Source organism: Triticum aestivum, chromosome 1B (assembly GCF_018294505.1).
Source record: "Triticum aestivum cultivar Chinese Spring chromosome 1B, IWGSC CS RefSeq v2.1, whole genome shotgun sequence".
NCBI classification, from domain to species: domain Eukaryota; kingdom Viridiplantae; phylum Streptophyta; class Magnoliopsida; order Poales; family Poaceae; genus Triticum; species Triticum aestivum.
The window spans coordinates 435,546,048-435,573,421 of record NC_057795.1 but is presented as its reverse complement, the minus strand read 5'-3'; the positions used below and the strand labels follow the sequence as shown (position 1 = coordinate 435,573,421).

Genomic DNA, 27,374 nt, shown 5'->3' with positions numbered 1-27,374 from the left:
TAGCTACTTAAAGTTGGTCGCCCGTACATCTGTCAGCGTTAGCGCCCTGTGCCTAAACTTACCATGGTATCCCCGTGTGCGTTGTTGTGTCATAAGAACCTGCGAAAAATGACATTGTAGGACATAAGTAGAATGCCATCTTCCTCGTCACAAATATGGCAACTGTCCCTTCTTTGATCATGCATCGTACCTATGCTCGCCTACTACTCTAGTGGTGGTAGTAACGGCCCTGCGGAAATGAGTTAACCGTACTCTGCTGCATCCCAAGGGGGCGTTTCTGGCCTTTGAGAAAACCAAGGATCAGTGCCGTCTTCATGATTCATTTTCCCTTCTTTTTCTCCCCACTGTGTTTTTCAGTCACTGCATGAACAAGAACGCATCAATATCTGCAAAATGCATTCTTACTGTTTGCACATACAAGAAAACACGACAATCTTATCACATTTCTTGCATAGACAACCAACACATCATGGCATGTAGGACATGCTCATTCATTCTCTTTTCTAAAATCTAGATGCCAACTATCATTTTGAACCGATGGCAACAGCGAACATAATATGATGGCAAGTAACAACACAATATTGTGGCAGCTGACGGCAAAGATAGGTGGCAACTAACATTAGAAACATGTGACAATTATTTTCCTCCCTCTCTATGCACCACCCAAATCCCTCCCTTCTTCCCCCTATTTTTTAGTGACGGAAATACTAATGCCCACACGTGTGGACGTTTGCATCTCACCCACACGCGTGGATCAACGTCGGTTTGTGTTTGCACAAATCTTGGAATGTTTTGTCAGATTTTTTATGCCATGTAGGATGGGGTTTGTGTGTGGGCATTAGAGAGTTCGCCCACACGCCCGCAACACTCGGTTTGCCAGCTGCGCTATGTGGGCGAACTAGTTTCTGCCCACACAGCCACCACCTAGTCCACGCGCGTGTGGGCGAACTGCTTTTCGCCCACACGACACTTGCACGTTGTTGGACGGCAACTGCAGTTACACGTATGTGGCAACTAGGTAAACACACGTGACAACTATGATTCATTGCTAGACAGCAACTGCAGTTGCACGTATGTGGCAAACAGATAAACACACATGGCAACTGGATTAACCATACATGACAATTATGATTAGACCACACGTGGAAACTAGGTAAACACATATGACAACTACTGTTTGACTATATGTGGCAAGTAGTTAATCACTCACGACAACTATGGTGTGATTACACGCAACAACTCCCAAAAATTAGAGAGGCAACTATAGTTAACCAAAACAGATAGTGTTGCCATGCTTTTACAACTACATTTGCCATGCCGGATAACTACATCTGCCATCTCGGATGGCAACTAAATCGTCAACCCGCGGGTACCTAACGTAGCTGCGCCAGGACGTGTGGGCATTTTTGCTTCGTGCCACACGCGGGGATGGAGATGAATATTACTTGTTGGGCGTGTGGCACGAAGTAGCTGCGCCCACACGTGTGGGCAATTATAATGTTCGCCCACACACAACCCGTGTGGCCTGCCTCCTACTCATGCCACACACGGTGTGTGGGCGGATGTCTATATGCCACACGTGCGGGCGTTATCGGCGTCCTTTAGTGATTCCTACGCATTCTTATGCATCAACTATTCGCACCAACCCAACCCAGAAGCTTAGCTCAACTCTAGGATAGAATATGGCAGATCTGGCGTACTTTGGTGGGCAAATTTGAATACACACAAATCCGTGGTGTGTTTTGTCATGACATCATGGATAGTCGCCATGTTCATGGGCAATCTGCAATTTCAATTTTCTAGACAGAAGAAGGACGAGAAACAGGAGGAAATCGGAGATCGACCTGTTAGCTTGTCGTCGCGGGGGTTGGGGGTGGGGGGTGGGGAGGCGCTAGAGATCTGGTCCGGTTGCCACGGCAACCAGAGAAGGAAGACGATGGAGGTAGGGGATCGAGAGGTAGGAGATGACGGCGGCAGGTCGGAATGGGGTTGGAAGGCAGGCCGGGACGACGGGTGCGTTAGGTCGTGCGGGCAGCGCGGTCGATCGTCCTGACGTGTGAGCGATTTGTGGCACACATCGGACGTGCGGGCTGTGGCTGCGTGCGCCCGGACGCCGTCGTGCGGGCGGGGTCGTCTCCGTGCCAAACAGGGCATGCGACACAACCGCACTAGATGCCACACGTGTGACAGTTATCGGCGTCCTTTTTTTTACATGAATCAAGTCCTTTAAATATATGGGCTTGGATCAGCCACAAGCCCGGATGGGCGATAGGCTGCTCTTCCCGGCCCGGTGGGCTCGCGTTGGCCATCCAAATACCGAATTCCCAATTCCCATAAATACACACTGATGGCAGCCTCTTGGCGCCAAACCGCGTCCCTTTTCCCGCCACCTCCCCTTCCCCGCGCCGCCGTATCCCTTCCCTCCCTCGCCGCGCCCCATCTCCACCGAGTGAAAGAAGCACACACGAGAGGCGACGGGGAGAGTCCCTCGGTGCCAGTGGCAGGCGAATCCCTCGGCGGCCGGCGAAGGCGACGACGACGCAGGTGATTTCAGCTGTCCAATCCGCTCTCCCTGGCCTTCCCTCCTCTGTCTCCCCTGTGCTGCGCCTATTCTCCCCCATCTCCCGTGTCGCCTCTTGTCCTCCTCTACCCGACCAATCTAATACATCCACTCATTCTTTGACTAGGTTATTCTTCTTCAGCGCGGAAGATCGATCCAGTCCTCGTCTGAAATGGGGGATGAGAGGGTCGATGCCATGGAGATTGATGGGCAGCAGCGGCAAGAAGTCGCGGCCGCTGTGCCGGACGGCTTCAACGCCGACTACCTCCGAATCTACTACGGTAAAGTGCCGAAGTGATTTATTCCATCCTAGATCCCAATTTGTGGGATGGTTTGGGGAAATAAGCTGAAATGGGAGGTAGATCTGCATTTCCTTGCACTGCGTTAGTGACGTAATACCAGAAGTATGGTGTGAGATTTCACGCAAAGGTTGTTTTGCTGCATTTTTTTCCAGTTGTGTGGATATTTCAAGTTTTTCTAAAGAAAAACATCAGGAGACTTTCGTACTGCATAAAAACTCTAAGTCAAGGTTATTAAACAAGAAAACACTAAGAAAAAGAGAAACCCAGTCTGTGAGCTGATTAGCATACTTCTTGAACTGTAGACAACTACGGTCAGCTCTTGTTTAATAACCTTTCAAAGGTCGTTTCTAACTCTTCAAATGCTGAAAGATGCAACAGCTGTAATTCTCATTTGGAAGGCCACCTGCAGATTGATCTTTTGGTCTACGAAGAACCTGTCGATAGATGCCGTATGTGCCCTCTGTTTGAGCAAACTAAATCCCAGCATTTGATAGAAAACAGGGCAAGAACAGACCAATTGGAATTCTTCCATTGACAATTATTTAATGCACGATCATAGTGTTATTGTTATGTCTTTATGCCTCAAAATGTGGAAGCAACTTTCTAAAAATTCTCAGCTCTAAAAGTTCTTTCCTACGAATTTCTTGTGCTTGCTTCCTCACATTTTTTTTGGCTTGTGATTAGGTTCAAACTCAGTCTCTTTTGCCCCACTGTAGATGCTGGTTAACCAAAAATAATCTTACAAACCATATAGTGCTGATGACTATATCACAATTGCAGGAAAGCTCTTCCCATATGTTGATTTCTTCAAGTGGCTTGCATACGGAAATGGTATGTGATCATACCTTCACTGCTTCAGTAAGATGCTAACTGTCTTGCTCTTTGTTAACTGAATATTGTTTTCTGTAGATGCAAAGCATCCTGGATGTGACCAGTCATACATTGGGCGTCGGGAGCTTTCGTTTACACTGGAGAATGACATCTATCTGCGGTTTCAGTCCTTTGATAGTGCAGCTGAACTAGAGACTTCTATCAAGGAGAAGTGCCCTTTCAAGATTGATATTGGACCTGTCTACAGCGTAGATGTATGATATAGCATCATTAAACATTCAATTGTTTCTCTTGATTTATTTTCTGTATTATGACCTGTGTGTTATTGCCCAATGAAAATATTTTTTTGTAGCCTGCAAAGCGACATGCCTATGCCCAGTCTGGTAATAATGTCTTTGTACCAGTGGAAAGGGAACTTATTTTTGATATAGTAAGAAACATGCCATGTTATTTTCCTCCTTATAACCGCGCGTCCTGTTATCTTTGTGCAACTGTAGCTAAGTGTGAACGTTGTCAATACTCCCAGGATATATCTGATTATGATGATGTTCGCTACTGCTGCTCTGGAGCTGACACCTGTCTGGACTGCTGGCCTTTAATGACAATTGTCATCAAAATCCTGGATACTTCACTTAGAGGCATGTTATTTCGTTATGCAACTACTTTGCACGCTGCATTCACATGATGCTATGAAGATTCTGGATAATTAACTGAGGTGCAGAATCTTTAACTCTCTTGGTTTGCTTCACTGTAATAACTGTAGAAAGTATGTTTTTGCAGGTGATTTTGGTTTCAATCACATATTGTGGGTATATAGTGGTCGCCGTGGTGTCCATTGCTGGGTTTGTGATAGTAGAGCAAGAAAGTAAGTTTAAGAGAACCTTTTCTTTGTTTCCTTGGTTTGATGATCGTGAAACTCATCTTTATTATTTCTGTCAGGCTAAGCAATGAACAAAGGTCTGCAATTGCTGACTACTTCCGTGTCTATAAGGTGGTATTTATTAATTCATAACTCCAGAAGCCCCTGAGCCATCTTTCTGAAATTTGTTGACCTGTATTACTCTTTCTTAGGGTGGCGAGAATTCACTGAAGAAAGTTTCGTTGACTGGGCCTGTCCTTCACCCTTTCCTTGCGTATGCTCTAACCATCTCTCTACTTGCATACCGTGTTAGTATGAATTGTGATGTACAAATTGGTTATACTGAAACTTTATGCTTCTGCAGACGGTCATACACCGATGTTCTGAAATGCTTCTTTGAAGACAAGCTGTTACATAGCCAACAACTATTTGCATCTGAGGAGAGGTGCCAGAAGATACTTGAACTTATTCCAGACGAAAGTAAGAAATAAAACTTTAATCAGCAGAGATGATGTTCTTCAAATATCACTGTTATTGACCATTTCTTGTTCATAAAGTATGAAATGTGTTTTATACCATCCTGAGAGGGCGTGTTTTCTAGATGTTGCTAGTGAGCTCCATGATAAATGGCAAGGAAATAGACGATCCTCCATCTCAAAAGAAGATGTGAATGCAGCAAGATGGGAGCAGTTAAAGACGACCTTGCAGTCAGGAAAGCACAAGGTTAATGTTTAATCGCCTGTAGTCCTATTCACTTCTATTGCATATGTTCCAGTTATCAATTGGTATATATTTTTCTTCAGTTTCCGTCAGGATGAGTTGTGCAGTTATTCACTCTGATTTTTAAATTACAACTACATCTTATAATTCAGCTTACCCTGACGTATTATTTCTACATCTCAGACGCAGGGGCTTCGTAGATGTGTAGAAGAGATTGTCTTCTCGTACACGTATCCTAGACTTGACATGGAGGTAACAGCAAAATTATACCGATCCATGTTCGTAGCAAGGGAAATATTGAAGTATTTTCTGCCTATTAATTAAACTGTTGTTGTATATCAGGTGTCAAAGCACATGAATCATTTACTGAAGGCCCCCTTTTGCATACACCCAAAGACAGGTAGAAAACCTGAATAGGTTTCTGATTTTAGTTAAATGTAATATGGTGTGAATTTGCATGCATGAAAAAGGCAGCATGAAGCTTTTTGTCCATTGGAAGTTCTATTTTGTCTGTTCTGTGAAAGATACACACTTCTAAAATATATGCATCCACTTAATACCTACAATTATGCTTTCACTTTGCTTGGTTTTGAAGGACTCAACCATGTTCTAATTTGATTATAAAAATATGTTCTTTCTTTGTACAGCTGTCTGAATGATATTTTTGTCACCTCACTACTTCTAACAGTTGTTTTATTGTATCCCCAGGGCGTGTTTGTGTTCCAATCGATCCCAACAATTGTGAAGATTTTGATCCTATGGCTGTTCCAACTTTATCACAGGTATCTTGTATAGAGTGAAGCATAAATATATAGTATGTGTTCAAAATGTATGTGTGCCTGTTGATGCGTCATGATGTGTCCTGACTTGCTGAAACTACCATGCATGGCCAGCTGTTAGGAGAGCTCAATGCGGCTGGTATGCAGATTGATTCTGAGAACGGTAAGTGACTACAAAACTTCTACCTGTCCTGGTTTGTGCTAAGGCGCATAATTGTAGAACTTGCAAATGATCTCGTACCATACAGCCTATTTTGCACCCCCCCCCCCCTCTCTGACAATCCTGCTTTGAATTGCAGATTTGGAGAGAACATCCCTTGAAAAGTACATCAGATTTTTCAGAACGTCCTTTCTTCAACCAATGCTGAAAGCTTGCAAGGTATGTGTTCTCTGCTGCTACTCCCTTCTTTCCAAAATATTTGAAGTTCTAGGTTTGTCCTGAGTCAAACATCTTTAAGTTTGACCAAATCTATCCAGAATCATACCAACATCTACAACACCAAATTAGTTTCATTAGATTCATCGTAAAATATGTTTGATGTTGTGGATATTAATGTATTTTCCTATATACATGTTCATGAGGCACCCATTTCTATTTGCTGAATGCCAGCTTTTGCCATGCAATTCTGCAGGAGGAACTGGAAGCCGCTTATAGTGCAAAGCTCCAACAGTCCAAGAATACCTTGAGCTGGTAAAAGCTCAATGTACAACGGAGACAGTGCCTCTCTCGCATGGGCAGCCTTCTTCTTTTCCGAGAGGTGCCTACTCCCCGAGTTCATCTAGGGCACATGTCATTCATCCTATTTGTTGCTCTACGGGCGAATGTGTAACTGTTCAGCTACCGCTGTGTCTCACAAGCTCAGGCTCGAATGCATTGTTACCAGCTTGTTCTTGCGTGGTGTCTATGTTTGAAGCTGTTAATCTTTGACGAACAAATGGTGCTGCGCTATTGCATAGAGCCTACCGTTGCAAGCATATTACTGACTAATACTCCTCTGTAAATTAATATAGTGATCTAAAAGGTCTTGTATTAATTTATAGAGGGAGTACATTGTATCAGCTATTCTTGTTATGCGGCACTATATGGGCCATGAGGTCTTTGACTTACGACAGAGGACGCTCGAGTTTTAAAATAGAGCATCCACAACCGGACCCTTCCTCCCCAAACATTGATAACCCAGTCACAAAATTGTCATCCAATCAGACCTTCAAAGCCAGCCCAAACGTGATTTGGGGGCGCTTGGATGGTGTTTGCCTCCAAATTGACCAAGTCCACCAAATGCCCTTTTCTCGTGCCCGTCCTCCCTTCCCATGCATATAAGCCGGCGTCCACCTCCAACTTTGCTCCATGTTTGTGCCGTCGTCCTTGTCTACCATCCGATTTAGCCAACTTAGATGTCGACGTCAAGTACCCCTTCCCCCATTGCTGCCATGGTTGATCTTCAGCTGACTTCATGGGGTTTTGACCATCATCACTTGCAAGATGGAGAACATTGCTTGGTGGGAGCAGCGCGAATTTGCCTAGTCTGGTTGTAGATGCTTTGACCCATCCGTGGACAGTGTCGGTGGCCCCTCATTTGTCCTACGTGCCCTATCCCGTCACATCCTAGTTGGTTACGTACAAGGAGAATGGGTCACCTCGACGTGGCCCTCTGGTGAACTGACATGGGGTCCCGGCCCGCCCCACTTGTTCGAGAGACGACATGGTGAGAGCCCCCCTATCCGAGACACCATCAGTAGCCCCTGAACCGGTTTTCAAGCTTGGGATGCTCCTCAGTTTTTTGAGATGTTCAGATGTTCTTCATCTTCAGTCGCTGATCTTGGGAATTAGTTGAACGAGTTCTTCTGTATCCAATTTCTTGAACGCTTAATTGTATGTGAGGTGTTTCATGCCCACCTTGGTTTCTACCAAGCTCTTCATTATTTCTGTGCGTCTCCGGAGGATGGAAATATTCCCACGCATCAATAGTCATTAAGTATTCCCGTGCTTGGCGTGTCATGAGGATCCAATCTCTCACCATCAGCTCAGACCGATCCCATCCATCAGCCCACGTGGTTGCGAGGTGCTTATGTCGATGGTCAACATACATGCAGACGTGTGTAAGGACCCCACCATTGTCACGTTTTATCAAAAAAGTAATTGTGCGCCTCGATACGATAATTAATAAATCGCCTCCTCAATTCCCATGTGTGATTAACGCATGACATGGGAAAATGTGGGAGTTACTGCCACGCGACATATTTATCCCGCTGACGCTTCGCGTATTACTCCACCCATAAAAGGCCAGGGGCGAGGAGGAGCCAAGTTATGCTCTCATTCTCCCTAATCTTCCTCTTCATCTTCGAGTTCTTGCACCCCGAGCATTCTTCATGCGCCCGAGCTCAAGAACTTCCGCCCGTTCTTTCTCCACCTCTTTTTTGACCATGGCCGGAGAGGGTAGCCAGACCTAGGCAGGGAAACCCCCCAAGGCTGGCAAGAAGACATCGGGAGAGCCATGGATCGCCTCCCAAACAAGGGGAAGGTAGAGGACCAACACGATGACGGCGGACCAGTTGTCCTCGGTCGGTTGTCTGCTAACACCGGAGATCGCTCCTGTTCGCTCTGCTTCCATCGCCAGGGACGGCATTTTTTACTCTGTTAGGGTGCCCCAGCCATGTATAGGCGAACGGGTATGTTTCGTCTCCCATCTCCTACATAGTTTGCGATTACCAATTCACCCCTTCCTCCGTGACAACCTCCATTTCTACGGCCTTCAGTTCCACCATCTTGCCCCAAACTCCATCCTCCACATCTTGCGCTTCATAACTTTCCGTGAAGCTATCCTGTGTCGTGAGACCAAATTTGGGCTCTGGTGAAGTTCTTCACTGTCAATCCCTAGAACAACGACTCAGAGGTGTGCGAGTGCGGGGGCGCCTCAATCAGCAAGATCCAGGGCGCTGGGTGGCTAAAGGGGGACTTCATCGACACCATCAAAAACTGGCAGGAGGAGTGGTTTTACATCTCGGATGTGTCATTGGCAGACCCTCCTTGGTCCCGAATAGTCACCCCTGTAGGATCGGAGTATATCGACCAGAGGGGATGGGTGAATGGGAGATTTAAAATTTCTTTCGAAACTTAAATACTCCCAGCACAACACAACGGAGAACTAAACAAATGCAATTCTATGAAATAAAACTATTTCTGAAACAAAATTATTTCAAAAAGAAACATGCAAATCTACTGGGAATTAGTAATCAAAATAACGTTGAAGAGAATGACAAGGTAGCAATAGATAAATAATCGATGACCATAGAAACATAGAAACAAATCACCTTCAGCATAGTAGAAACATAAAGAAAAACATGTATATACACAACATTGTATTGGTTCAGATAAACAACTTGGAAGATAAACACTCATAGTATACAAATAGATACCTATCGAGGACAAAGAACACCGAATATAAACCACTAAAAGAATTGCAGTAGAGTGGATGTGACCAGTGGTGCTCGATGACGACATATGATGTAGGGTAACTCAACCCAAAATAAAAAACGTCCTACGCACCACCCCAGGACCACTATGAAGATGCATACAAGGTTAGATCTGATCATTACCAACTCGTAGCACATCAGAAGAAGAGTTGGCGAAGTTGTTGGTGCAAATTCCCACAACTAGGATTTATAACCTCCCAACCGCAATAATTTTCTCCATCGAATAGTCCCTCGGATAGAAGATCGAACGTACAATCTCTCTACCCGGTTGCACACATACGGTGTCACCGATCCAACAGCGCTTCACCGTCAGAACTAATCCTTGTTAGAGACTAGGCAACCTTGCGGTGCTACAAAACTATTTCATGTAGTAGCTAGAGAGAGAGAGAGAGGGGGAGGGGAGAGATCATTGCATACCATTTGGCGAGAGTTCAAAGGATCAAGTTGGAGTGTGTTTGGAGGGATCCCTCCACCTCTAATCACTAGATATATGATCCTCAAGTGTGTGACCCTGTAGGTTCGGTGAAGTATAAACATGACTGGAACATCTTCCGATCAATGATCAATGTCGGGACCGTTGACATCCATATTGACCCCTATACCCACATGAATAAATATTTGAGTGAACCTTTAGTTACTTTGTGATATTCTTGTTGCTTCATGATATGTTACAAAAACTGATGTGAGATTTTCCGGCATCCCCGTGAATCAACAACTTGTTCACTATGTCAGTTTCCTCGTTACCGACTTTGTTCTCTTTTCTTGTTCCCATGTTTCGGCATCCCTGTGATCAAATCACATTGTGTCTGTCTAGACGATGATGGATATTGTCACACCGAGAGGGCCCAAATAATATCTCTCCATCGCCATAGGAGCAAATCTTAGTCTTGAGGTCTAGTCCCTTGTCATACTTTTTTGTGAACCCGTAAGCTGCCGAATTGCCACCATGTTATGGATGACGTTTGACAAACCCAAAGTTCATGAAGCATAAGGAACTCAATACTCTCATGGTCTAAGGAATTATGAAAACATTTGACTTTCTCTGTGTTATAACCCATTAACTTTGCGATAGATGGATCTCATAGCATAACAACAATTGGGTCGGTTCAATGCAAACGTTCTCCTAACATTGTGTCCTGAAAGTTGTCGGCATTGACATGCCCATGATTAGGAAAATAGAACCATCATGCGACACTCGAGCTAGTCTTAGAGGCAATACTAGGAATCAATTTTACCGTTTATTATTCCACACGTGCACATGATTATTACTCCAAGCTTCGTGGTTATTGCAGACTCGAGAACCATTGCAATTGTAGCACAAAATATAAAAAATAATTACAAACTTGGAGATAAACATTAACTTTTATTATTGCATCTAGTGCATATCTCCTACAACTGATTTGGTAGACCATTTCACTCTACTTCAAAAGAGCTACGTTTGGTTGGAGGGACTTGTGATTGAGCACATGAGATAAACTCTCTCTGTCCTATTCTCCTCAATGACAAGTTCTTGAAACTTTTGTTGATTTACTCATGGTAGATTCTTCTCAGAAATCTCCAAATGTTCAACATAATTTTTCTTCCATGACTACAATTACTGTTGGCCACTCTTCGCAAATCATAATGACTTATGGTTGCTAAAGACTTTGACTCGGTGACAATAATTACTCTTCGTCACTCGAGCAGACGTCTAACCGTCTAGAGAGTTGTAGATCTCAAGAGTAATAGGCGCAAGAACTCTCAACTCAAATCTACTCTAATGCTCAACCACTATCTAAGTTTTTGGCTCTTGATTTTCTCTCTGTGGATTTAAACTCAAATCACTTGGAGAGGGGTGCTCAATCAATCTTCTCAGAATCTCAAGCGGAGCAACCAACGAACAACATTGGTGCGGGGTGGCTATTAATGGCCGCAGCCTTCGCATGAGAGAAATGGCCATTTTGTATACACGATCCAACCAATAGCCAGCCGGCACGTTTCCAAGGGTCAGATTTTGAAAGCACCCAACAACTTTACTTGAGGAACAAGTAAAGCTAACTCCTCGGTTCAAAACATTTCTCTCGCGGCCCAGAAGATCATCAAATCTGGCTGAAAAGTAAATGTCTTGAAGCACATAGATATTTCTCTCAACGCTCATAGGATAGGTTTTGGTTAAGCATCACAACATACACAAGTCTCCAATTACTTATACCCCTCTTGATAGTACATTTGTCCTATGAAAGTGCAACTAATCCCTGAGTGGTTTTGGTAATTCTTAACAACATATAGTTCATTGAAATAATGCTATTTCAAGATAATCATTTCAGAAAGTTCAATGATTGGCATGGCTTGGACTAGAGATGTGGACCCCTCAAAATGCAAAGGACATATATTGGCAAAAAGCTCAAGACTCTACATTTTCATTTTAGTGATCCAAGATCACATTGAGTCCATAGGAAAGCCAATACTATTAAAAGGGGATGAGGTGTTGCTTAATGGGTTACTTGCTCAAAATGCTTAGTGATATGCTCCAAAACCCTCAACCACTTTCTCATTTCCACATATGTCCCAAACCTAAAAGTCAAATTCGGTCCCACCAATTTGATCTATCCGGCGCCACCGAGTTTCATTTGACATAGCCACTGCCACAAACCCTAGTTATTTTGGTCTCATCGATAGGGATCTCAGTCTCACCGAGATGGGATTGCAAACTATCTATTTCCCTTTTGTAACATTTCGGTCTCACCAAAAGAGCAGATGGTCCCACCGAGTCTGCATTGCAAACTCCCCATTTCCTTTTCGTAACACTTCGGTCTCACCGAAGTAAGCGAATCGGTCCCGCCGAGTTTGCCTGACCAACCCTCTGTGTACCTATTGCTGAAATCGGTCCCACCAAGTTTATGCGATCGGTCACACCGAGATTACGTTATGCCCTAACCCTAGCATATTGGTCCCACCGAGATGACTATATCGGTCCCACCAAAAATCCTAACGTTCACATTTTTACCTAAATCGGTCTGACTGAGTTTGATGATTCGATCCCACCGAGTTTGGGAATCTGTGTGTAACGGTTAGATTTTGTTTGGAGGCTATATATACCCCTCCACCCACTCTTCATTCATGGAGAGAGCTATCAGAACAAACCTACACTTCCACTACTCATTTTCTGAGAGAGAACCACCTACTCATGTGTTGAGGTCAAGATATTCCAATCCTACCACATGAATCTTGATCTCTAGCCTTCCCCAAGTTGCTTTCCACTCAAATCATCTTTCCACCATAGCCAAATCTGTGAGAGAGAGTTAAGTGTTGGGGAGACTATCATTTGAAGCACAAGAGCAAGGAGTTCATCAACAACACACCATCTATTACCTTTTGGAGAGTGGTGTCTCCTAGATTGGTTAGGTGTCACTTGGGAGCCTCCGTCAAGATTGTGGAATTGAACCAAGGAGTTTGTAAGGGCAAGGAGATCTCCTACTTCGTGAAGATACCCTAGTGAGGCAAGTCCTTCGTGGGCGATGGCCATGATGGGATAGACAAGGTTGCTTCTTCATGGACCCTTCGTGGGTGGAGCCCTCCGTGGACTCGCGCAATCGTTACCCTTCGTGGGTTGAAGTCTCCATCAACGTGGATGTACAATAGCACCACCTATCGGAACCATGCCAAAAATCTCCATGTCTCCAATTGCGTTTGCACACTTCAATCCCATCCATTTACTTTCTTGCAAGTTGCATGCTTTACTTTCCGCTGCCCATATACTCTTTGCATGCTTGCTTGAATTGTATTGAGATTGCTTGACTCGTGCTAAGTTGCTAAAATCTGCCAAGAACTAAAATTGGAAAAAGGTTAAGTTTTTATTTGGTCAAGTAGTCTAATCACCCCTTCTAGACATACTTTCGATCCTACAAGTGGTATCAGAGCTTTGGTCTCCATTTGCCTTGATTTCCATAGCTTTGGTGATCATAGCCTTGGTTTCACAACCTAGCGAGGGAAATTACCACCGTAGAGGTCCTTACTTTGATGGTACAAATTTTGCTAGTTGGAAACATAAGATGAAAATGCATATTCTTGGACATAACCCTGCCGTTTGGGCTATTGTGTGTATTAGCTTGCAAGGTGAATTATTTGATGGGAGAGAACCAAATTGGGAAGGTACCGTGGAAGAATTGAAGATGTTGCAATACAGTGCTCAAGCTTGCGATATCCTCTTCAATGGATTGTGCCCCGAAGAATTCAACAAAATCAGCCGTCTTGAGAATGCAAAGGAAATTTGGGATACTTTGATTGACATGCACGAAGGTACCGACTCCATCAAGGAATCCAAGTTGGATGTGCTCCAAAGTCAACTTGACAAGTTCAAAATGAAGGATGGTGAAGGTGTCGCCGAAATGTACTCTAGGCTTGCTCTCATCACAAATGAGATTGTCGGCTTAGGAAGTGAAGAGATGACCGACAAATTCATCATCAAGAAGATCTTGAGAGCCTTGGATGGAAAATATGATAACGTGTGCACATTGATCCAAATGATGCCAAATTACAAAGATCTCAAGCCAACCGAAGTCATTGGAAGAATTGTTGCTCATGAGATGTCACTCAAGGACAAAGAAGAGCTTCACAACTAGTCTAGTGGTGCTTACAAAGCCTCATGTGATGCTCCTACATCATCAAATGAGAAACAAGCCTTAAATGAAGAATTGAGCTTAATGGTGAAGAACTTCAACAAGTTCTACAAGAGTCGAAGCAAGGAAAGAAGTCCCAAGTCCAGGTCCTACAATGACAAAAGATCTTCTAGTCGTGAGTGAAACTGCTACAATTGCGGGAAGACCCGGACACTACTCCAATGAGTGTACGGCTCCCTACAAAAGAAGAGAAGACTCACCTAAAAGAAGAAGCAAAAGGAAAGAATCACCTCCAAGAGAGAGAAGGAGTAGAGATGATCGCTATGAACAAAGAACCTCTCGAAGAAGCAAGGATTTGGAAAGGAAGGATAAGTCATCAAGGAGCTACACAAAACAAAGACATCAAGCTCATGTTGGTGAATGGGTATCCGGCTCTGACTCCGACCACCACTCCGAGAGAAGTTATCACTCCGACTCCGAATATACTCAAGATGAAGGTGTTGCCGGTCTAGCACTTGTGTCAACCAACTCCTACGACATATTTGATTCATCAAATGAAGGAATTGGGAGATGCTTCATGGCTAAAGGCCCCAAGGTAACACCCCCCGAGTATGTTGATTTCAATGGTGATAAAGATGACTTGCTGGGTGATGATGATTTACTTGTTGACAACTCTAGTGATGAATACTATGATGAAACGTCAATTAAACATGCTAATCAAGATAAAACAAATGACAATGACAAGAAGGAGATTGAGTGTGTAACTAAAGAACTAAACACTCTTAAGTTAGCTCATGAAACTACTTTAGAAGATCATCGAGAACTTTTAAAAACTCATGAGAAGTTATGCTTCGAAAAGCTCAATCTTGAGGAAGAGCATGAGTTCTTAAAGGCAATCAATGATGATCTTCGGAAGAAAAGTTCTTCTTACATTGCCAAGCGCTTACTCTTTGTCTACTTACATGCCACAAGTAAAATCTAGCAACAAGAACAAGAAAGATTCTTCTTCCAATATTGTTGCTTCTAGTAGTTCTCTTGATTCCACTAATGATTCTCTTAGCCAAGTTACACTTGAGCAAGAAAATAGCTTATTGAAGGGAATTATAGAGAAAGGTGTTTACAAAAGCCTTGCTGGAAGTAATCAATTTGAGGAAATTGTACGCAAGCAAGGAAGGCACCGGAAGAATCAAGGTGTTGGTTTTGAATGAAAGTTCAATGCCAATGGAGTTGAGTGGGAAGAAGATCAATACCCCAAGACAAAGTTTGTTCCTCAGCAAGAGAAGTATGACCCTACTTCCTTTAAGGGAACACAAGCTCAAGATGATCTTCCACCACAAGACCACAAGCTAAAAGGCAAGGACAAGCTTCAAGAAGAGATTGATGCATTTGAAGATGCTCCAAAGGCCTTGGTCAAGTGGTTTCCCAAGACTACATCAAGTTCTACTTCGTCAAGTACATCTACAACTCCAAGGATTCCCATCAAGATGATGTGGATCCCGAATAAGAAGAACTAGAGAGTTCTTGAGGGTGACTCCGCCAACATACTTCACTCTATTTTGGCAAGTACAAGTGCAAACAACTTCCACATCTTGCACCAGTTCAAGGAGTCACAAACCCTCTTGTTGGTAAGACAAGGGACAAGGTAACCTAATGCTTTCATGGACATCATCATGTGTGTTTCACTCTATGTCTATGGATATCCTTGTTTGTTTCTTGTGGGACTAACCCCATGTAGGTATTGAAAGTGCAACTCACTCCAATGGACTGCTTCAAATAATCTAAATCAACAATGAGCATCCACATCTTCGATATCTACATGAAGTCATCATCGACAAAACCCAAGGTTAGTTGATCCCTCTTAAGGGGGGATATCACATCTAGGGGGAGCTTTACTCTAAGAATTGAGCTAAAGCAACTCTAATGGTGTGAACACAACAATGCTTTATGTAAAAGTGGTAACCCCACTTGTGCTTAAACGATGAGTATGACCTATGATCAAATGTTCTCATTTGACTCCTAAGTCAATATACTCATATATAGATGACCTAGTCATCGCTAATTGCTTGATAGATGCTAGAGTGATTGTGCATGCTTTGCCACATATTTCATTTGCCATTTTATTGTATGAGCATGTTGGTTGCATGATTTTCTCATTCGAGGACATCAATTTGTTGCTTTGATTGTTTGGAGTTTCTTCTTTTTGCCAAATGGATGGATAAGAATGCCTAAGAACTCCCTCTAGCTATCTATGCTTTTCTCTCCTCAAATTCTATTCATGCTACATCACAAAGTTTGATCTAAGTCAAATTCAAACCCTCTTTGTGAGGAGCACTCGGAGTCCCGTTTTGTCATAGACTTAAAACTTCCAAAACCTCTCTGTGTATTTTGGTCTGACCGACTCCTCCATTTTTGTCACACCGAGTTCACTGGGTTGATCAAGTTTCAATCTCGGTGCAACCGATTAGAACACTTTGGTCTCACCGAGTTGCAGTAACCGCTTGCGATTCTGCATCTCGGTGCCACCGAGTTGTTCCACTCGGTCACACCGACAGAGTCAGGATCTATATACTAACGGGCCAGATTTTGGAAATCACTTCAAAACATCTTCGCCCCTGCGTGTCCTGCTCCGCCTCTCGGGTCTCTGGATCGTCACCTCGTCGCCAACGACCTCCCGCCGCTGGTCTCCGCTGTTGTCAACGGAATTCAATGCCGCCGTTGCCGCCGTAGCAAACTCACCGCCGAACTAGGGTATGAGTTCGGCCCCTTGTGCACTCTTTTCACATCCGATTCTAAGCACAAGGTCAATGCCATGTTCTTTACCACGTATTCGATCCATCCACAGAGAATCTCCATTAGACTAGATTTGATTCAAAAATTTAGGGTTAGGTTTCCACCGAACTCATTTCATACCAATCGAGTTGTAGGAATCGGTTCCACCGATTTGGCTTAGGCCAAAGCACAAGTAATTTTCGGTCTGACCGAAAGTTGCAAATTGGTGTGACCGATACCAGGACTTTGTTAAACCCTAGCAAACTCGGAGTCACCAAACTGTGTCTCGGTCTGACCGATTCCACATGTTTAGACTCCAAAGTTGCTTCGGTGTCACCGAGTTTTACAAATCGGTAGCTCCGAAATGCTTCCTGTAGAAAATTAAAACTAAGTTTTTGACTCATTCTTTTTGAAAAAACTCTGCACTTTGTGATGCTCATCTTCTCTATCTCATCTACATCCATTCACAGGGTCTGCTATCAGTTAGCTTTGTAGAATGTCCGACCAGAGTGATAGCCAAAACAAATCAGAAGAGCAAGTGAACATGAGTGAGGGCACTAGTCCCTCTAGCAGCTCTGATGATGGCAGCAGGTGCACTCCAAGAAATTTTCCCAAGGCAGCTACAAGGACAAGGAAGAAGAGAACCTCAGATTCAGAGGATGAGGACCATGTGGCTGCTGAGGAGGAAGTAAGCTCCAAGAAGAAAGTGCTGAAAAAGGAATATGGAACAACTGCTGCAACAAAACCTGGTATGCACAAGAAGGCACCTGCCAGGAGAGTTCCCATGTCAAAGGCCAGAACTTCCACTCAGGAAACTATGGTCTTCTCTCTTGAGCCAAGAGCAGGTGAAGTAGGGAAGAAGAGGGTCAGAAAAACTACAGCCAGAGTGATTGGAAACCCATCTATGAGGAAGGATTCTGCAAGTGAAGAGGAAGAGGAAGAAGAGGTTGCTACTCAAGCACCTCCTGCTAAGGCACAGAAGCTGATGGGGAATGCCATCAAGTCTGGGCAGCTCCCTCTAAGCCCAAGACAGCCCCCAAAGCTCCAGCTCAAGCTCCAAAGAGAAGCACCAGAAAACATACCTGCAACTGAGAAGAACAAGGCCCCAGTGCCTGAATCTGCAGAAGAAGCTGAAGCCCAAGCGCTTAGGAAGCTCAAGCCCAAGATTCCAGACCACAATGACAGTCACCCAGTGGCTGAAAATATGAAGGAAAGAAAGGATGCTGGTCTCAGGAAATGGAGACAACGTGATCCATATGATGTGAGGAGGAGGACTGCAGTGGACTATAGGTTCCACACCAAAGAGCAACAAGATTTTTATGAGACAATGTTGCTAGACAAGAAGCCCATAGTCAGTGATATGAGATGGGTGGATGATACTTCTCCAACGTATCTACTTTTCCAAACACTTTTGCTCTTATTTTGGACTCTAACTTGCATGATTTGAATGAAACTAACCCGGACTGACGCTGTTTTCAGCAGAACTGCCATGATGTTGTTTTATGTGTAGAAAAGAAAAGTTCTCGGAATGTCCTGGAAATCCACGGAGGCACTTTTCAGATTTAATAAGAACTTTTGGCGAAAGAATTAATGCCAGGGGGCTCACGGCCTGTCCACGAGACAGGGGGGCGCCCCCTTAGGGCGGGACCCCTATCTCATGGGCCCCCTGGACCTCCTCCGACCTCAACTCCAACTCCATATATTCCGTCTCGGGGAGAAAAAAACAAGGAGAAAGTTTCATCGCATTTCACGACATGGAGCCGCTGCCAAGCCCTAATCTCTCTCGGGAGGGCTGATCTGGAGTCCGTTCGGGGCTCCGGAGAGGGGGATTCGTCGCCATCGTCATCATCAACCATCCTCCATCACCAATTTCATGATGCTCACCGCCGTGCGTGAGTAATTCCATCGTAGGCTTGCTGGACGGTGATGGGTTGGATGAGATTTACCATGTAATCAAGTTAGTTTTGTTAGGGTTTGATCCCTAGTATCCACTATGTTCTGAGATTGATGTTGCTATGACTTTGCTATGCTTAATGCTTGTCACTAGGGCCCGAGTGCCATGATTTCAGATCTGAACCTATTATGTTTCCATGAATATATGTGTGTTCTTGATCCTATCTTGCAAGTCTATAGTCACCTATTATGTGTTATGATCCGACAACCCCGAAAGTGACAATAATCGGGATACTTCTCGGTGATGACCGTAGTTTGAGGAGTTCATGTATTCACTATGTGTTAATGCTTTGGTCCGGTTCTCTATTAAAAGGAGGCCTTAATATCCCTTAGTTTCCACTAGGACCCCGCTGCAACGGGAGGGTAGGACAAAAGACGTCATACAAGTTCTTTTCCATAAGCACGTATGACTATTTACGGAGTACATGCCTACATTACATTGATGAATTGGAGCTAGTTCTATATCACCCTATGTTATAACTATTGCATGAGGAATCGCATCCGGCATAATTATCCATCACTGATCCATTGCCTACGAGCTTTTCATATATTGTTCTTCGCTTATTTACTTTTCCGTTGCTACTGTTACAACTACTACCAAAACCCAAAAACATTTATCTTTACTTTTGCTACCGCTACTATTATTATCATACCACTTTTGCTAATAAACACTTTGCTGCAGATACTAAGTTATCCAGGTGTGGTTGAATTGACAACTCAACTGCTAATACTCAAGGATATTCTTTGGATCCCCTTGTGTCGAATCAATAAATTTGGGTTGAATACTCTACCCTCGAAAGCTGTTGCGATCCCCTATACTTGTGGGTTATCAAGACTAATTTCTGGCGCCGTTACCGGGGAGCATAGCTCTATTCTCTGAGTCACTTGGGATTTATATCTGTTGATCACTATGAAGAACTTGAAAGACGATCGAACTACTATTTTGCCCTCAACTACGAGGAGAGGTAAGGAACTGCCATCTAGCTCTGCACTAGATTCTCCTTCCGTTATTAGTAGGCTTGCGACACCTAAACCTACTACTGCTACGAATTCTGATATGTCGCATGTTATTGATGATGCCACTTCTGCTATGCATGATGAAACTACTTCTGTGCTTGATACTAATTTACCATTAGGTGAATTTCTAGATGAATAACTTGCTAGAGTTAGGGGGAATGAAAATATTGAAGAACCTATTATTGATGATAGTGATGATGAAGGTTCCCCCAATGATTATGTATTACCTGTTGTTCCTAAGGGTTATGTTATGAATGAAAAAGCCGCTATGGAAATTCTTGCTTGCAATGATAGAAATGATCTTAAGAAATTATTAGCTAAATGGAAGCAACATTCTCTTAATGCTAGAATGAAACCGGATCCTGCTTTTGCTACTTCACCTATCTGTGTTACTGATAAGGATTATGAATTCTCTGTTGATCCTGATATTATTACTTTAGTTGAATCTGATCCTTTTTATGGCCTTGAATCTGAAACTGTTGTGGCACATCTTACCAAGTTGAATGATATAGCCACCCTATTTACTCATGATGAGAAGTCTTGCTATTTATATATCCTTAAGATATTTCCGTTCTCATTAAAGGTTGATGCTAAGACTTGGTATAATTCTCTTGCTCCTGGTTGTGTGCGTAGTCCCCAGGATATGATTTATTACTTCTTTGCTAAATATTTTCCTGCTCATAAGAAACAAGCTGCCTTACGGGAAATATATAATTTTGTGCAAATCAAAGAAGAGAGTCTCCCACAGGCTTGGGGGAGGCTTCTCCGGTTACTTAATGCTTTGCCTGATCATCCTCTTAAGAGAAATGAAATACTTGATATCTTTTATAATGGACTAACCGATGCTTCCAAGGACTACTTGGATAGTTGTGCTGGTTGTGTTTTCAGGGAAAGAACAGTCGACGAAGCTGAAATATTATTGAATAATATGTTGACTAATGAAAATAATTGGACTCTTCCTGAGCAAATTCCTGAAGTAATTCCTGAACCAATTGAGCCAACTCCCGAGCCTATTCCTAAACCCACTCCGAAGAAGAGAGGTGTTTTATTTCTCAGTCTTGAAGATATGCAAGAGGAAAAGAAATCAATGAAATAAAAAGGTATTAAAGCTGAGGATGTTAAGAATTTACCTCCTATTGAAGAAATACATGGTCTTAATATACCGCCTGAAGAACCACATTGTCTTGATAACCCGACACAGGTAGTAAAGGTAAATTCTCTCTATAGATATGATAAAGTTGAAATACCCTCTACTAAATTTCATAGCCCATGCTTAGATGAATTTGATGACTTCATGGCTAGACAAGAAAGTTTTAATGCTTATGTTGGTAGAGAGTTAAAGAATAATGCTTTCGAGATAGGACGCGTAGGTGATAATCTGGCTAGAGTTAAAGATGAACTTCACCGCGTTAGCAAATATGCTTCTATGGTTACTACTCGAGCTGAGCAAGTACTTAAAGCTCAAAATGATTTGCTTGATGAATTAAATAATAAAAATGACTTTGCTGTTAGAGTGGCTACTAGAACTGGTAGAATGACTCAGGAACCTTTGTATCCTAAAGGCCACCCTAAGAGAATCGCGCAAGATTCTCAGAGAAATAATTTAGAGGCACCTAGTTCTTCTAAAAAGAAGAAAAAGAAAAATGATAGGACTTTGCATGCTTCTAATGAACCTACTGTAGACACACCTGAGAATCCCAATGATATTTCTATTTCTGATGCTGAAACACAATCAGGTGATGAACATGAACCTAGTGATACTGTTAATGATAATGTTCATGTTGATGCTCAACCTAGCAAAGACAATGATGTAGAGATTGAACCTGCTGTTGATCTTGATAACCCACAATTAAAGAATCAACGTTATGATAAGAGAGATTTTGTTGCTAGGAAGCACAGTAAAGAAAGAGAACCATGGGTTCAGAAACCCATGCCCTTTCCTCCTAAACCATCCAAGTCAAAGGATGATGAGGATTTTGAGCGCTTTGCTAAAATGATTAGACCTATTTTCTTACGTACGCGCTTAACTAATATGCTAAAAGTAAATCCTTATGCTAAGTATATGAAGGATATCATTACAAATAAAAGAAAGATACCGGAAGCTGAAATTTCCACCATGCTTGCTAATTACACTTTTAAGGGTGGAATACCCAAGAAACTTGGAGATCCGGGTGTACCAACTATACCATGCTCTATTAAAAGAAATTATGTTAGAACCGCTTTATGTGATCTTGGAGCCGGTGTTAGTGTTATGCCTCTCTTTTTATATCGTAGACTTGAATTGAATAAGTTGACACCTACTGAAATATCTTTGCAAATGGCTGACAAATCAACTGCTATACCTGTCAGTATTTGTGAGGATGTGCCTGTTGTGGTTGCAAATGTCACTATCTTAACGGACTTTGTTATTCTTGATATTCCCGAGGACGATAGTATGTCTATTATACTTGGTAGACCTTTTCTTAATACTGCAGGGGCTGTTATTGATTGTAACAAAGGCAATGTCACTTTTCATGTTAATGGTAATGAGCATACGGTACACTTTCCGAGGAAACAACCTCAAGTTCATAGCATCAATTCTATTGAAAACGTTCCAACTATCATTTTTGGAGGTTTTGAATTTCCTCTCCCTACTCTCAAGAAAAAGTATGATATTCTTATTGTTGGGGATTTTCATATCCCCGTTGAGGTAACTTAGTGTTATTCGAAATTTCTCTGGTTCCGTGTTATTCGGAATGAGTTTGTTAACAAGACTTGATCAACCTTTTTAGTGGGTTCATTTTGATGATCACGAGATGGATGAAACTAGAAGGCACAACCTTCTGTACCCTCTTTTTACTTTCTGTTATTTAGAATAAATAAAGCAAAAATAGTATTATCTGTCTGTTTTCTGAATTATCCGTGCATTAAAAAACAGCCCGAAAATAAAAGTGCTCTAAATGCCCTGTAAATTTAGTATGATTTTTTTTGGAATATTTGAGGATTTTAGGCACCAAAAACACTGCAGGAGGGGCAAGCACTAGGCCACGAGAGAGGAGGGCGCCCCCCCTGTAGGGCGCGCCCCCTGTCTCGTGGCCCCCTGGTGGCTCCCCTCCACTTATGCCCGCACCCACACACTTCATCTTCTACCCAAAAAATCCCCATCCAGCTCAAGCCCGAGTTCTAGCTCGTTTTGCTGCGATTTTCGATCTCTTAGATCAAAGCTCCATTCGCAAAACTGCTTTGGGAGATTGTTGCTTGGTATGTGACTTCTCCATTGGTCCAATTAGTTTTTGTTCTAGTGCTTTATTCATTGCAAATTTGTGCTGCATAGGTGACCATGTTCTTGAGCTTGCATGTTAAATTTTTGAGGTCCCAAGCAATTCCAATGCATGATATAGGCTCTAGGCACTTGTAGGAGTAGTTGCTATCAATCTTGTTTAGTTTTATTCACTTTTATTTTGAAGTTACTAAAATTTCAGAAAATGTTAAGGAGGCTCTTTAAAGGCTCTTCTAGCCAAAGCTCTAAGGAAAAACAAGACAAAGAGAAGGAAAAACCCAAGTATAATCTTCCTCGCTTAGCGGAAGTACGGTCATGTGAATAGCCGTGTGAGGATTTCTTGAAAGAAGCCGGAATTCATGAAGACTTTTATGCTTTAATCGGGACTGTAGGCCTCACCGGTTTCATGAACGACTGAATCGATCAGTATCTCTTACTTACCAATACTTTCGTGCAAAACTTTTATTATTATCCTAAGAAGTCACCGCCTGCAGTATCATTTCATTTATATGATGAATTCAAAGAAATGTCTTTACGTCATTTTTGCGCGGTATGTAGGATACCTTATGAGGGAGAATTAGAGGGACCCCATCGTGAAGATGTGGATGGCTTTGTTAAAACTATTGCTGTAGAAGAGCCAAAGAAGGGCTCTGAGGCAAAAGTCTCTAGCATACACTTTCCTGTTTTACGCTACTTTGCCATATTTGCTAGTAGATGCTTGATTGGTCGTGGAAATAGTGGAGATTTGAGCGTTCCAGATATTATTATTCTTCAACATGCTTTGCTGGGAGACAACACTTTTAGTATGGGTGCCGTTGTTGCTAAACGGCTAGCCCTGAATCGTACAAAAGGCCCCATATTTGGAGGTATCTATGCTGCACGTCTTGCTGAACATTTTCAGATACCCATTAGGCACTATGAGGAGGAGGAGACAAAATTACCTCCTCACATTTTAGATTACAAGAGCATGGTAGCACACAAGTTTATTGTTGACAACGAAAAGAAGATGCTCTTGTATAGAATTAGATTCAATAAGAAACACTTTGAGTTTATTATTTTGCCTGCACCTCTGTTATTTGATTTGCTTGCAGAAAATCGTCTTGTCACGCCGGAGGCGGTGAACAACCATCTAGCCCAAGCTTTTACTCCGGAACCTGAACCTGAGCCGGAACCTGAATTGGACCCTTATCATGCATCATCTGTCCAGTGGGATCCAGAGATGACCAGCCAGTGGTATCTTGATTACACCTCCCACTACACCGGGGAGAGTAGCGGCGGTCATTGGTATTAAACCAACTTAGGCCAAAAGCCTAAGCTTGGGGGAGTACGTATTTCTCACCGACTTTACATTCATGTTCACACACTAGTCGTCGGTGCTCATACTCTTTCATTGTATTATCCATGTTAGTTTAAATTTCTTTTTCTAGTTTTCTTCTTGTGTGTTTGATAAACCTTAAGAAAAACCAAAAAAAATAGTTAGTTTAATTTCCTTGCTTGTAGTAGAAATTAAAATTGAAAACCCAAAAAGATTTCTCGTTCTTCTTTTACTTGTTGGGAGCTTTCCCGTGTAAATAGTTTTATTTTCTTTTCTTTCTTTTGGGGGTCGAGAAGATCATATTGAAAATGCTTAGTGGCTCTTATATGCATGATTGTTTATTTAACTTAGAGCCATATTACTTGTCTTCTCTCTTGAGTTGAATGCTTGCAGATTCCAACTTAGTCCAATGCACGTGCACTCTTATTATTATACACATCGTTCGGTCGTGCAAGTGAAAGGCAATAATGACGATATATGATGAACTTATTGGGATGAGAAAAGCTGGTATGAACTCGACCTCTCTTGTTTTTGTAAATATGATGAGTTCATCGTTCCTGAGTCAGCTATTATGAAGTAAACATATTTGCAATGACATTTAGAGATTATAGTTGCTTGTGTCATGCTTGATTAGCTATGAGTTATAATGGTTTACCTTGCGTGCCAACATGCTATTAGAATGATTATGATATGGTATGATGGGATGGTATCCTCCTTTGAATGAATTGTGTGACTCAACTTGGCACATGTTCACGCATGTAGTTGAATCAAATCAACATAGCCTTCATGATATTTATGTTCATGGTAGATTATATCCTACTCATGCTTGTACTTGGTGTGAATTAATTTTAATGCATGTTTACGACTGTTGTCGCTCTCTCAGTTGGTCGCTTCCTAGTCTTTTGCTAGCCTTCACCTGTACTAAGCGGGAATACTGCTTGTGCATCCAAACTCCTTAAACCCCAAAGTTGTTCCATATGAGTCCACTATACCTTCCTATATGCGGTATTTACCTGCCGTTCCAAGTAAATTTGTATGTGCCAAACTCCAAACCTTCAAATGAAATTCTGTTTTGTATGCTCGAGCAGCTCATGTTTCAACTAGGGCTGCCTATATCTTCCATGCTAGGTGGGTTACTCTCAAGAGGAGTGAACTCCGCTCCTCATTCACGAGAAAGGGCCGGTAACCGGGATGCCCAGTCCCATGATCCAAAAAGATCAAAGCAAATCAAAATAATTAAACAAAACTCCCCCAGGTCTGTTGTATGTTGGAGGCACTCATTGTTTCAAGCAAGCCATGGATTGATGCTTGTTGGTGGTTGGGGGAGTATAAACCTTTACCATTCTGTTTGGGAACTGCCTATAATGCATGTAGTATGGAAGATACAGCCATCTCATAGTTGTTGCATTGACAGCAAAAGTATGCCGCTCAAAATGTTATTCAATCTCTATTTTAAAATCGAGCTCTGGCACCTCTACAAATCCCTGCTTCCCTCTGCGAAGGGCCTATCTATTTACGTTTATGTTGAGTCATCACCCTTCTTATTAAAAAGCACCCGCTAGAGAGCACACTGTCATTTGCATTCATTATTATTGGTTTATATTGGGTATGACTTGACTGGATCTCTTTTACCATGAATTACAATGTTTAGTCAGTCCTTGATCTTTAAAGGTGCTCTGCATTTATGTTTTGCGGTCTCAGAAAGGGCTAGCGAGATACCATTTTGTTATATCATGTTATGTTTATTTTGAGAAAGTGTTGTCATCCGAGTTTTATTATTATGGCTCGCTAGCTGATTATGCTATTGATATGAGTAATTGTGAGACCTATGTGTTATTGTTAGTATGGTTAGTTCATAATATTTGCTGAAACTTGAATGCTGGCTTTTCATGTTACAACAACAAGAGCAAACAGAGTTTGTAAAAGTTTTTCTTTATCACTTTCAGTTTATCAACTGAATTGCTTGAGGACAAGCAACGGTTTAAGCTTGGGGGAGTTGATACGTCTCCAACGTATCTACTTTTCCAAACACTTTTGCCCTTGTTTTGCACTCTAACTTGCATGATTTGAATGAAACTAACCCAGACTGACGTTGTTTTCAGCAGAACTGCCATGATGTTGTTTTATGTGTAGAAAAGAAAAGTTCTCGGAATGTCTTGGAAATCCACGGAGGCACTTTTCAGACTTAATAAGAATTTTTGGCGAAATAATGAATGCCAGGGGGCCCACGGCCTGTCCACGAGACAGGGGCGCGCGCCCCCCCTAGGGCGTGGCCCCCTATCTCGTGGCCCCCCTGGACCTCCTCCGACCTCAACTCCAACTCCATATATTCCGTCTCGGGGAGAAAAAAATCAAGGAGAAAGTTTCATCGCGTTTCACGACACGGAGCCGCCGCCAAGCCCTAATCTCTCTCGGGAGGGCTGATCTGGAGTCCGTTCGGGGCTCTGGAGAGGGGGATTCGTCGCTGTCGTCATCATCAACCATCTTCCATCACCAATTTCATGATGCTCACAGCCGTGCGTGAGTAATTCCATCATAGGCTTGCTGGACGGTGATGGGTTGGATGAGATTTACCATGTAATCAAGTTAGTTTTGTTAGGGTTTGATGCCTAGTATCCACTATGTTCTGAGATTGATGTTGCTATGACTTTGCTATGCTTAATGGTTGTCACTAGGGCCCGAGTGCCATGATTTCAGATCTGAACCTATTATGTTTCCATGAATATATGTGTGTTCTTTATCCTATCTTGCAAATCTATAGTCACCTATTATGTGTTATGATCCGACAACCCTGAAAGTGACAATAATCGGGATACTTCTCGGTGATGACCGTAGTTTGAGGAGTTCATGTATTCACTATGTGTTAATGCTTTGGTCCGGTTCTCTATTAAAAGGAGGCCTTAATATCCCTTAGTTTCCACTAGGACCCCGCTGCAAC

General features: G+C 42.7%; 1 protein-coding gene across 1 annotated transcript; it reads left to right on the top strand.

The window, feature by feature from the left end:
- The first annotated feature begins 2,354 nt into the window (after nt 1-2,354).
- On the top strand, nt 2,355-6,987 carry LOC123129425 (DNA primase small subunit). Its single transcript, XM_044549598.1, has 17 exons — nt 2,355-2,544; nt 2,688-2,841; nt 3,643-3,693; nt 3,772-3,947; nt 4,046-4,123; nt 4,220-4,331; nt 4,474-4,558; nt 4,633-4,684; nt 4,765-4,826; nt 4,917-5,032; nt 5,154-5,275; nt 5,456-5,524; nt 5,615-5,672; nt 5,981-6,054; nt 6,166-6,214; nt 6,351-6,430; nt 6,684-6,987. Exons 2-17 carry the CDS (start codon nt 2,733-2,735, stop codon nt 6,744-6,746), a joined length of 1,356 nt encoding a protein of 451 aa, XP_044405533.1. The 5' UTR covers nt 2,355-2,544; nt 2,688-2,732; the 3' UTR covers nt 6,747-6,987.
- The last annotated feature ends 20,387 nt before the right edge of the window (nt 6,988-27,374 follow it).

Bases quoted from the DNA above. Each gene is read 5' to 3' on its own strand.
- LOC123129425 (XM_044549598.1), top strand. From the start codon at position 2,733: ATGGGGGATGAGAGGGTCGATGCCATGGAGATTGATGGGCAGCAGCGG. The intron at 3,694-3,771 runs GTATGTGATCAT...TGTTTTCTGTAG, and splicing joins GTGGCTTGCATACGGAAATG to ATGCAAAGCATCCTGGATGT. The intron at 4,685-4,764 runs GTGGTATTTATT...ACTCTTTCTTAG, and splicing joins ACTACTTCCGTGTCTATAAG to GGTGGCGAGAATTCACTGAA.